Source organism: Sander vitreus, chromosome 9 (genome assembly GCF_031162955.1).
Source record: "Sander vitreus isolate 19-12246 chromosome 9, sanVit1, whole genome shotgun sequence".
Classification (NCBI taxonomy): Eukaryota; Metazoa; Chordata; class Actinopteri; order Perciformes; family Percidae; genus Sander; species Sander vitreus.
Window position 1 is genome coordinate 16,735,897 of NC_135863.1, and position 12,700 is coordinate 16,748,596.

At 43.9% G+C, this 12,700-nt stretch overlaps 1 protein-coding gene across 1 annotated transcript; it reads left to right on the plus strand.

Moving 5' to 3' along the window:
• Positions 1-5,692: 5,692 nt before the first annotated feature.
• LOC144522903 (uncharacterized) lies at positions 5,693-11,098 on the plus strand. The gene is made up of 2 exons (XM_078258151.1): positions 5,693-7,004; positions 9,792-11,098. The coding sequence occupies exons 1-2, from the start codon at positions 5,892-5,894 to the stop codon at positions 10,758-10,760; spliced, it is 2,082 nt and encodes a 693-aa protein (XP_078114277.1). The 5' UTR covers positions 5,693-5,891; the 3' UTR covers positions 10,761-11,098.
• Positions 11,099-12,700: the final 1,602 nt, after the last annotated feature.

Sequence of the window (12,700 nt, forward strand, 5' to 3'; positions counted from 1 at the left end):
GCAGTTGACTTTAATTCTCTTTGGATGCTATTTTCTCCAATCCCTCCACATCTCAGGGTTAGTTTGAATCTCCCTCGGTTTTTAAATCCATGACACACTAAGTACAAATCGCCACGGACCTCTGCAACAGCCCCACTTATTTTACTAAAACCCCATAACTAAGCATACTTATCATGTTGCATTTCTACTATTGTAAATTGTGAATCATTTTTATTTTCACTAATGTACATATGATTGTTTGTTTTTGTGTCCCTGTATTGTATCCAGACGCAACAAATATAATACAATTTACTTTTTTTAAAGAATACATTTCTTGTTTTTTTTCGTCCCTCAATCAAGTACAGAGCGTCTTCCCATTAGTACGTCGGATGGTGGAATTTTCCAGGCCAGATCAGAGGGTAATCTGACTATGTCTGACCTGGATTTAGTCGGCCAAATCCCTTTCCTCCTGCTCCCGGCATTGTTAGGAAGCCATGAAAGCCAACACAAACCCATCTGACTGACAAACAATTGAACTTTGGGTCGTTTCTTTCCACTTCCTGCAGGCCCACGCCACGGTCAAAGGTAGTACAGGATATTAGTAAGATGGAAAGACTTCTTGCTTCTGTTTTTGGAAACATCAACACTCAGCTGCGGTTTAATTTCAAGTGTTGCATGAGTACCACTCCCCCAGTTTGGGTTTAATCTATCATTAACTTTGCCACTTTTCAGACTTCGGAATGATAATTTGGTCTGTAGCACGTCTGCAGATCCTCTCTGCAGCACAGCCTGAAAGGCTACTGCAGTACCAAGTACCCAATTATCATCTAATGGTCATGCATAAATTTTTTGTGAATGCACCCTTGAGTTCAGAGAGTAATGTTATGACTAATCTGGGATGTGAGTACAGTCACGTCTTATTGTCTCTCTGTGTACATCTTTCTCTTCTTATTTGACTGCGATGTCAAATAAAGCAAAAACATCCTGACCTCAACTTTAATGATTCATTTCTGCCTGTCTTTTATTTTAGGGTAGTATTTTTTGGGTGGGAGGGGTATAAAATTTGAGAATTTCAGGATGCTTATTTTTTCCTTTCCAATATCAGTGTGTCTCGCTCAAACACTTTCTGAAAATTAAAAATTTGAAAATGACAGTCACGATGTGATTATCACTGGCTCTAATACATTTTGGTGAAGCTAGCCTCCACTGGGGCATAATTATCATTTCTACATAATGAAGTGACTACAAAGGAGCCGTCCTGCATCCTAAGAAGGAGAAGGCTGAAAAGAGGAAGTGTGCAGAGGACCCATTACTCTTTCCACTTGTGTTCAAGCACAAATTACTGAGCTATGATATGTGCTACAGACTTCTAACCTGAACTAAACAGTTTAGCTGAGCTATTGTAGCGTCATACTTTACTTTAGAATCAATTATGATAAAGGTATGATTCTCTTGCTTAGCTTTGCATACGTCCAAGGACAAACCAAGCCAGACTTTCATGGTCCATCCCTGCAAGGATACAGGCAGTTGGTTTTGGCATTAACACTGCTAAGTCTGGCTGGCTTTCAATATGGGCGCAAACACCCTAATGTTTGAGTTCTGGGTGGTGCTACAAAACAAACCACAGGGCATTGTGTTCAAACAGCAGGCAATGCTCTGCACTCGTACAACATCACACAGTCATATTTCTCCATTTTCTTTTATCATTAATGCCAGCAAAAATGCCTTTCAGGCTTAATAAGTGAAACGGGACTGCGAATGCAGTCAAAAGATGAGTGGCACTAAAGAAGAAAATGATTCAGCTAGTTCAACGATGATCACTTTATTGTACTTTTCAAACAAAACCAGCAGAGAAATATGCATTTGTTGATTTATACTGATGCATAATCAAGAAGTAGGTTTATATCCTGAAGCAGCAGATATTACGAAGTGAATTATTGTGCGAGTATAACTGAGGTTACCTACGGTATGTAATGGTATGTAATATGTATGTATGTAATATTTTGTCACGTTTTGATTTAGTCACCACATTATCTGTTTTTGTTTCTCATTTCTATGGAAATATATGCATCGAGCCCAACGTCCCAGTCTAACAGTTACGTCCATGCTTTCTAAATCTTATTTCAGTGTGTGCAGAGTATTAAAGGAGGAGCCCCTTTTACATGAGGTCTTTGCTGACCATTCAAGCACTCGCAAAATTTCTCTCAACACCAATCTCATGTAGGTTACTGGTAACTGGCAGAGGTGCAGAGCGAGCACTGCTTATTATGTATTACTTTGCTTTTGTAGTCCCTCCACATCGTTACTCATCCAGTATGCTTAAAGGTGCTCTCCCCTCTGGCAAGCATTGCTATGACAGTCAGCTTGGAAGTTATAAGTCTTTCAAAACTCTTTTCCCCCTGTCTTCTTTCCCTTTTCTCTGTCTCTCTTTTACTCTTTCTTGGTGTCCCCACGTCTCTGTCTCTTCCTCTCTCACTCTACTCCTCAGAGAGCACCTGACTGACGTGTTGTTTAAGGATGAAAAGCACAGCGGAGGGGAATCCAAAAGCAAACACAAAAATATACACAAGAGGACAGGAAAGACACTGCTGTACACACACAGAGCACTGAAGCCTTGAGGATTATCACCAGCGTGACACTGGACACTTCAGGGAAGACAGCATCTGCTCACTTCCATATTTAATACTACAAAAAGAGAACATTGTGTTCTCAGGAAACCTCTCATTTCACTTTGTGTGAATACAGAGACAAATACATTGGTGTGAACACATAATTCTCTCCAGGCTACACATTTGTGCTGTCCAGGTGGCTATAGAAAGTTCCCAAGTGCCCACACGCATTCACGCTGTGACTAAAAGCCATTTTGCACAGGACACTTTGACAGACCGGCGGTTCTTCGCCCTTCAAAGCACTACTTTTACATCTATCTTTTCCACCCAGTTATGTAAGGTGTTCAGTGATGCGCTCTCTCTCTCTCTCTCTCTGCCTGAAGAAATTCAACAAGGAAACTGTATCTGCAGTGGCAGTAAAGTTCAGCAGACATACATGCTGAAGTGTCCCAGCACACTCACTCTGCTGCTTCTCGATGAGCAGTCTGCCTCAAAACAAGTGAGGGAGCGCTACAGGAGGCGGCAGACAAGGTTACAAAGTGAGGCCATATGCTCTGTCTGTCGTCCCCCTACTCCCAACTGTTCCACCAATATTGAAAATCATATGATAGTGACAAAAGCATCTCCTGTTTGAGAGTCAGAAGAGGAGGACATGTAAAAAAAAAACATTGCACCGAACTGAAAAGGAGAATTTCTCCTGCTGTAGACCAGTGTTGTCCTTCAATCACACATAGCACATTAATATAATGGATGGTATGATATAAAGGCAACCGGACTTGAGAGGCTGCGCAGCCAGACTGCAAATGGACCAACTCTGACAGCTACTTATTATTATTCCACATTGACTTTAAAATGAGCAATGATTGTGTGTGTTATGCCATGTTATTTATGGACCTTACAACGTGGGTGGCTAATTGGAGGGGAACCTTTAAGAAGCATGAATTCAAGGTCTTGAACACAGACACACACACACACACACACACACACATACACACACACATTCAGGTAGTGTTATATATTTTCAAATGTAATCAATCACATATGGACAGTTGCCACCTTATTGGAAGGTTATTTAAATGCGTAGCCTCACAATACTTTGCCAAATGAACAAGGGAGATTTTTTCACTGTCCTCTGTGAAAACCATGTATCTCCAACAAAAGGTCAACTTTTTGTGAGCTGAGAGAAACAACCTTGTTTTTAGCTTTGTGCGTGCACTTTTTAGTTAGAGAAATGGGCTTTTAAATGGGTCCAATGGGTATATTTAGTTTAAGAAATGGGAGGATTTTCTCAACCCATAAAGTGACACTTAATTAAAAAATTTGGAGATACATGGTTTTCATGGACAGCGACTTACATCATCTTCAACAATCAGGTCTGCACCAACACTGAACCAACCCTAGACAGAGCTTAGCTTTTGTTTAGCCTTTATGTAGGTGTGTGTGTGTGTGTGTGTGTGTGTGTGTGTGTGTGTGTGTGTGTGTGTGTGTTAAATGATTAAACATTATTTCAAAGTGAAATATAGGTTGAAATTCTTATTATATAAAACCTTTTAAACATTAACATGCACATACATGTATAGATATGCATTCAGAGTTAAATCTTTAAATGTAACCCCACCATAGCATAGAAATGTATTTAGACTTTGCGTGCATCAGCATGCCGTGAGGAAAAGGAAGGATTAATAGCCGCTCTATTACTTTCACTCTTGTTTTTTTTTTAATCCAGACTAGTGGTCATTACTGGATGACAGCAGTCTGTCGACATGCAGGCAGGAATCTTCTTAGCCTGCAGATTACACCAAGCCTGTGTCTGTTTTCTCTCCCCCCACATACCTGTATGTCAGTGAATGAAGTCATATTTTAACAGGGCACTACCAGAGGAATAGATTGCTATGCTGACTAACAGAATGATGGATGCTTTGAGTGCCTCACTGCTGAGTGACAGCAAACTGTCAGGGCTTTAGTGTGGCTGGGCTGCCGTCTTTTTATTTTGGATGCTGCCAGAAAGGGAGGGACCCATCCATGCAGGCGCAGTTGAGTGAAAAGACACCTAGGAGGCATCTTTGGGCATGTCAGACAAAAGAAACCTGATCCAGACAGCCAAGAATGGGAATTTGAACGAGAAACCCGAAAATAGCAGCTGTTTCTGCATAATTGGAACAAATGGAAGTTGGATATGCGGCAGAAAATAAAACAAGAAAACAACTTGGATGTAACTCGACACTTGCTGACAGTTACAATAATCTGGGGAGAGCCGTGCCACAGGCAAGCTGTTGTTTGTAGCCGGGCAGCTTATAGTTTCTGTCAAACTGGTGCTGATCTTGGAGGGTCGCAATTATGTGACCCCTACTATTCCTCTTCCATCCCTTCCTGCTGCCATCTTCCCCTACTCCTTTAAAACCCCTAAGCAGAATTTAATTGTGAAGGGCTGAGCCGGGGAAGGAATAATCAGATGAGAATGGAGGCAAGGGGAATCACGTGTGTATACACTGGCTAACAGAGGATTAATAACAGTTGCGTCTTGATTGAAGTTCAGCAGCTCTCCCTGGCAAATGGGAGGTGGGGATGAGGGGGAGAGAGAGTGTGACAGAAAGGGGAGGAAAAGAGAGTAAAAAAAAGAGTTGCAAAGACATACAGGGTTCTCAGATGAGAGCAGAGAGTTACAGGCAAAAGAGACAGAAATGGGGAGAGAAGAGGGAAATAGAGAAAGGGAGTTAGAGCAGTGAGAGGGAGTGGGAGGAAGAAAGAGCCAGGATAGGAGGCAGTGCAGCGCAGTGTGGAGGGGGGGAGGGGGGAGAGAGAGAGAGATGTAGAGACAGGAAGCCTCCACTGCTACTGAGCCAGTGAGACGCAGGCAGGCAGAGAGAGAAGACAGAGAGAGAGAGAGAGAGAGAGAGAGAGAGAGGCCCTTGGCATCTCCAAGGGCGGCCCAATGAGGGGGTGAGGGGCTCAAGTGCAATACAAAAGGGAGGATAGTGGGAGGAGAAGCAGAAACGGTGGGGGGAAAAGAAGAGGGAAAAAGGCAGGGAGATAAAATCAGAAGCAGGCTTCAGCAGGGAAAGGGGAGTGGGTGGGATCTGAGATGAGGAGGGGAAAAAGCAGATAAAAGTTTTGGAGACAGAGTCGGAGAGAGAAAGGGAAAGGGAAAAGAGACTAAAGATAGAGCGGATTGAGTCTGTTAATGGAAAAGGTAGGAGGGGATTCATGGAAAAAGAGGAGGAAGCGCTCTGTGTCTCAGGAGTCCTCCTGTTCCTCTTCTGCTTCTTCTTCTTTCTGTGAGGCTGCTGGACATCATCCATCACCATGTTCTCTGACAGCAGGACTCCAGCACCTGGGGAGCAGAAAGGCTTCAAGCCCCACGCCCCTCACTTCATCCCGTGGCTGCGCAATAGTCTTAAGCCCCACCACAGCAGTGACCTGGGGCTCAATGGACCGTACAAATCCAGCTCAGAGGCCTGCAACAACCTGACCCCGCTGGAGAGAGCCAAAGGGATCGGGTTCTTCTCTATCCAGGGAAGGGACCGGGCAAAGAAGGGGGAGGTTCGGTGTAATGGCGTAGGGATGGCGAGAATGCTGCCAGTGGTGCTGCGTGGGCACCATATCCTGCCTGGGAGTCTGAGGAAGCAGCGGGAGGACAGTCCTGCCAGGTGGAACCAGTCTCCAGAGCTGGACCCACCCATCAACACGCAGAGCAGTCCGGGGGACGGGCCGCATGGTCTGAGCAACAGCTCCACCTCTGCCCAGGACAACCACACCTTTGTTAGGAACCACGGCAGCCACCTGAGTCCCCTTCAGTCGCAGGATGACGGGACTAGCACCTCAGTCAGGAAATATGGGCCACTAGTGAGACCCCCTCCTCTTCCTGTTTCTGGACTGCTCAGTGAAGAGCCAAACTATAAGGTGCCTGTTGTGGTGGACATTGAGGACAGGAGGGGGAAGGTGTGGGACTACGCCAGCAGTACAACCTACCGCAAGAGAGACCTCCATTCATCCAGCTGGGTGTGCTCAGACACTCAGGGACTAACAGAAAGGCAGCATGGCTTCCCCACCAGCTTCAGCTACAACAAACAACAGAGCAGGAACTCCCAGAGCCAGAGAGACCTGAGGGAACCACCTGTTGAGGGTTTCAACAGGCCCCTAAATGGAGTCATCTTCTCCACTGAGGTTCCTCAGAGAGGCCTGGGCTGCACCACAACACTACGACACCCCAGGAAAGCTAGATCAAGCTTGGAGCGTATCGCGGCCCTGGGCCAGAATCAGACATGGGTCCAATACAGGTCGACCATTGAAGGGGAGCCACAGAGGAAGGAATCAGACTGCAGCAGGAAGGTGATTCGAAACCAGATTAAACGGGTGGTGGACAACCTGGAGCATGTTCTTACAGCGCTGAGGGACGTTCACCAGGAAATGAAAGAGGTAACTTTTCTGCATAACATTTCACCATTTTCACCAATCATGTCTTTCCTGGACAAAATGGAAATGGTAGAAAAAGAAATGGGTTGAGAATAGGAGCAGAGAAGTTACTGTATCCTCTCATATTCATTTAGGTATTTTAAATGCTTATGCTATAAAACCTTGAGAGCTCTAACAGATAACGATGCGGGCTACACACAACTACACATCCTGAGCAGAATTTACATGCATTAAAAAGTCAGCAGCAGGGTTGGTTGAATCCACCACAGTCTGCAAACTGTTTCTGCAACTCTCCTCTGTCACTGTGCTTAATTCATGCGTACATAATCATAGAGGTGAACCAGACAATAGTTATGCCCCATTTGTATGATGCATTCAGAGGCTGCTGAGATGTGACATTAGGCAAAGCAGTCGCCTTTCTCTCTGCATCTCCCTTTCTGTCCTCCTCCAACATCCTCTCTCAACTCTTCCGCCACTCTCCCTCCTCATGGACAGATGCTGCTCCAGGCACAGCTGGATAACGTTTTATAATCCATTTATGTCTGAGTATCTCTGCCTCGTATTCCTCATCCAGTAAAAGTGAAACGTAAATCTCGCCTCTTGGCATTTGATCTGCAGCTACAGGGTCGTGGCTAAACCTGAGGTAGTAACCTCATTATTCTGGCTGTGAGGTTTTAGTGTGACAGTATTAATATAACACTGATGAAAGAGCATGTATGCTACACAAAAAGAGGGGAAAGGAGGGGGGCTGTGATAGAAAATCCCAAATTTTCACAACAGAGATGACAGATCAAAGGAGGATAAGGCACCAGAGAAGACTTTGGTTGCATATTTGTTTCAAAGCCCTGTTTTATGATTCTGTTGCATGAGAAGCAACCCTCAGTTTTATTCAATAATCAATCCCTGTTATAAAAAGGAGCTGGAGTGGGACTTAAAAGCATTTTAGACAGATACTATACAAATATTAAAGCAACACTAAAGACTGCTGTCTCAGGAAAAACATCACAGAAGCAAGCTCACGCATGAATATGGTCTTCTGCTAAGACATTTTGATGGATCGAAAACTGCTCTGTGACTCAGAACTAAAAGCAGAACAACAGTAGAGTTAAACTGAAAGACGTATGAAACTTACATGACTGAGCTCTACAACAAACGTCTCTCAGCACTAATCAGCACTACATGTGAAGACCTGAGGGGTCAAAAAACATCATTTTAAATAAACACTCTCAGGAACAGCAGATGAAAACCAGGGTCCTCTGCTCTTTTATCTCCTCTGGTTTCTGACATTAACAAGCAGCACCTGCCCAGAGTCACTTGATGTGCATATGCACGCAGTACTTCAAAGAAATATGAAATGCCTTGCCCAAAAAAGCTGCAGCATTAAGGCAAAGCAGGTCATCTTTTGACAAGGATGTTGTTGAACACAGAGAACAAAACAATAATTAATCTGTTCCAGCGGGGGCCGAGGATTTACCTGTGAACGTAGAGCAGGTGAAGAGATAGGTCAAACATTTTCCCCAGTGTAATTTTCTACAATCTCTCCTGCCTTTATCATTGTACATTGTATGTGTCTTTGTGTTAAGCATTTATGTGAGTTGTGCATACACTCATTTGATACATGCTCTGCACTCTTTTAGATACAGTGCATGCATCTGATCTTGTATGCCTATGATATATTGTATAGTGTGCTTTTCACTATCACAAGTATCAGAAGGGAAACCGACCTAAATTTAGCTTACACATTTCCTGTAATATCACCGTTTCTAGGCTGAGGTAAACATTTTTTGCACTAGGTTGTAGCTTGTGTGACACACTTAAAGATTAGAGCTATACACCTGCAGAGAGTCCACTTCTGTAAGAGTCGGAAATGCTTCAAATTATAGATGCCGACATGCAAAAGCAGAAACAATTAATACGCAAACTTTTAATATTGCCATTACTATATTGAGGCTACAGTGCCAAGGTTTTGTATGTTATCAATCATTTGTATTAGAAAAGACTCAAATTGGAACAAAAGTCTTTGGATTAATAGAGTGTTGGAGCATCCTGGTGGAAAGAAGCTGCTGATCTTGTAAAACCCGATTCAAATCTGGCCGGGAGTCTTCATGGCATGTTGGATCTCTCTCTTTCCTCTTTATTTCCTGTCACCTCTGTACTACTATCCAAATAAAGGCTCAAAATGGCCAAAAATACAATATATATATTCTATATTCTATAAGTATTCTATTCTATATGTATAGAAGTGATTAGTAACTCAATTGAGTTATGTAAATTGAAATTTTTTGGTTTTAGAGTTTTGGTCGGCGTGTTTATTTGCAGAAGTCACCTTAATTGCACAAACATTCAGCAGATTAAACAACAATGAAAATAATCATACGTTTCAGGTTATCATTAGTGGTACGCCAGGGATTTTTGTATTGCACTTTTATAAAGTTGTGGGACTCAGAATGGACATTATTGAGAGTTCGAGATATCCAGACTTTTAGTCCCTAGTGTGGGTGAAGCTCCAAAAACACTTGATCCTACATTTCCCATAGTGCAGTTTTTCATTAGCCCTTCCCCACCTGATAAACATGCACATCTTTCAAACAGATTTCTTGTGTCCAGTTTGTAACTCAGACTTTCCGGTAAAAAAGTCCCCACAGGAGACATTATAAAACTGTTTTCACAGGTTGGAAGTTAAATGATCAGATGATAAGGTAAAGGATCTTTGTCTAAAATCAGTGAAGTGCCCCTTTTCCAAACTACTTCAATTCTTTGTATTCATCACCATGTATTTATCCATCATAGGTGGTGCAGCAGATTGACCATCTAACCTCATCCATTGATCTGAATGTGGAGGAGCAGCAGGGGAATGAAAGAGGTGACAGCGCCAACCCTCCCAGCGACAGCAGCTCCAGTTCAGATTCCAGCTCCAGTAAAGTGACGTTAGGCAACACCCATCAATGGCCGTCAGAGCCTGGAGACCAGCCAGGAACCACAGACTCATTTGGCACCCTCAGGGGAGATCATCACAAGTGTCACTTTCCACCAAATGTGCTGCTATGCCCGGTAACCTCTGGGTTTTCATCAGAGAGGAGTCAAACTCTTCGGTTCACCTGCAGCCTGCTGTCTTCTCACAGACAAGGTGGGCCGCTCCAGTACAACAATAGTCTCCCTTTATCCAATCCCCCTCAAAACCTCACCTCCCATGATCTTACTTTGTCTCCCCAAAGAAGCCTCCCTGTTCGGCCTCCCACTCCTGGTCTCTCCCCTCTAACAGTAAATCTCCATCACCCCAACAACCCTGGTTCTCAGCCTCACTCCCCTGGTCCTTCCTCCTCCATCAGGGTCAGCCCTGTGTCCTCTCTGTCTGCAAAGCCTCAGCCACCCCCCACTCTTAGCCCTTCTGTCATCATAGAGAACAAGGTTGGGTCTTATCAGACCCCACAAAGTGACCACCCATCTGCCAGTTTGCTTTCTCCATCATCGACCCAGCCTCCATCTGCCAGCTGCCCACCCATCAACCCAGAAACTCAAACTGTGTCCAACACTGACAGAGAGAGGCGATCATCCTCAGCAGGACCCGTTCACAGACCGTCACAGGTGTGCTCTGCCCCTGCAGCCACAGCTAAATCACCAACAGCACAAGGCTGCAGGGGTCGCAAGCCTCCTCCGTACCCGCACCACAGACCCTCTGAACACACAAAGAAGGTGAAGGAACCCCGCAAAGCTCCTCCATACCCTGAGAAAAGAAGGCTTCTCTCGACCACAGTGTGAGACAATGCAGCAGGAGGGGGAGGCTGATCGAACAGAGCCACATTCACAGCACCAGCCGCAAGAGTGGAGAGTGATTTAAGGCTCACTAAGATGAGCTGAGACCAAGTTTCCAAGGTGACAGGATGCAAACGCAACTTGGGGTGAGTATGTCAGGAAGAACAGCTTGGTTCTGCAGACGTCCTTTTCCCGTCTCTCCTTCTATACCAATCTCTTGAGTATATAAACTGAACATACAAATGACACCATAACATCTGTCTGGGTTACTGCTCTGGTAACAAGAGCCTCTATACAGATGCTCAGTTTGCCCCACGGCTTTCAGACTCCCACAGATTGCACCGTTAAAGGGCAAAGGAGAAGGCCTAATTAAATAGAAATATGAACAAAATTATAATTACTGCAAGATGACAAGTCAAAGTAAGAACTGATTACTTTAGTGCACTTCAACCTAAGCAGCCAGACACATCCACTCACATGTGTCAGCATTGTCTAGGTTAGATAATTGCTGTCAAGAGTCGTGATGGTATAACGAGAACTCAGTGCAGCTCAGGGTACTTGGGCTCGGTGGTGTGAAAAGCACACACTGGGGATAACAGGCTGTGATCTGTGATAGATTTGGGGACAGAAAAGGTCTCGTGATATGAGGAACTTAGCAAGGCCAGATAAGAAGTGAACAGGCAGAGTAGCTCCGAGCTGACTGGGTCACCGGCCCAGCGCCTGGGTGCGCATCAGGGGAGACAGGGGGCAGCTGGCCATTCGTTTTACCCTTCACCGAGCCCCTGGTGTTACAAAAATCCCATCTCCTTTGCTGCCTCTGGCTTGACTGACCCAGTCACAATCTCCATCTGTTCCCCTCCTAATGTCAGGAGATGCAAAGAAAGAGAAATAGGGGGCAGGTGTGGCTGTGAGAGGAAAACAGACACTGGAATGTCTGCCGGATTGATTACATAAATACAGCTCAGCAAATCGATGGCTTATTCATTTAGGTCATCTGATGTTGTCCTCTCTGAAATGTTATTTCAATGCCTGCTTGTGGCTCTTTTCTTGTGAAGAATAAAGCTGGTGTTATTCTATAGCCTATTTTCTGTTATTGTTAACAGATAAAATGAAAAGACCAAAACCAACAGTGTGTTAGTCCGTCTCTCAATACTTTTTGACTTCCCTACCCTATCTGTGGCACTCAGCACCGAGCCAATTTCTTCCTCCTGAAGAGCTAAATCTTTAAAAAAAAAAAAAATAAATAAATAAAGTATGCACAAATGTAGCTTCATCAAAGCTCAGTAATTTCCTAAAATAGCTGGAAACTGTAGATTTTAGCATGGATTAATACACATTTCGTGCTCTCGTGAGTATTTACAGCAGCAAGACGGTGTCGGAGTAAATCAAAATAAACTACAATGCCACATTCATGCTAATGAAGGAACATCACGTGCAGGATTGATGTGTTTTTGAGGTCTGTGGCACAGAGGATATCAGGCATTGGATACACAGAAAATACTTAGTAGGTTAGTTAGTAGGCTTAATGAATTGTTGGTTCTGGTCTTTTCATAGACTTTATTGACATGAAGAAAAATATAGAATATCACCTCACTTATAGGCTACTTTAACAAGATAAAGAGTCTAAGTTATGCTAGCAGCTGTGTGAGGATGTACTTAGGTGCTTTGAGCTAAATGTCCGTATGCTAACATGCTCACAATAACAATGTTAACATCTTGATTTTAAGCAGGTGTGTATGTTTACAGTGTTCTTCTATCTTAGTAGTTATTAGAATTCATCCTGAGGGAAACATGAATTTCTGTACAACATTTTATGGCAATCTCTCCAATGGTTAATGCTAGAATGGATGGTCCAGGGGAATGGGGACCCCCCTACTCTGCCTCTGATTGGCTTACCCTGATATTCTTACCCAAACCTTAATGAATCTCACTCCTCATGCCTAAAC

What these genes read in the sequence shown, in the direction of transcription:
- LOC144522903 (XM_078258151.1), top strand. Translation starts at nt 5,892, where the DNA reads ATGTTCTCTGACAGCAGGACTCCAGCACCTGGGGAGCAGAAAGGCTTC. An exon ending in TTCACCAGGAAATGAAAGAG is followed by an intron (nt 7,005 to 9,791) that starts GTAACTTTTCTG and finishes TATCCATCATAG; the next exon opens with GTGGTGCAGCAGATTGACCA.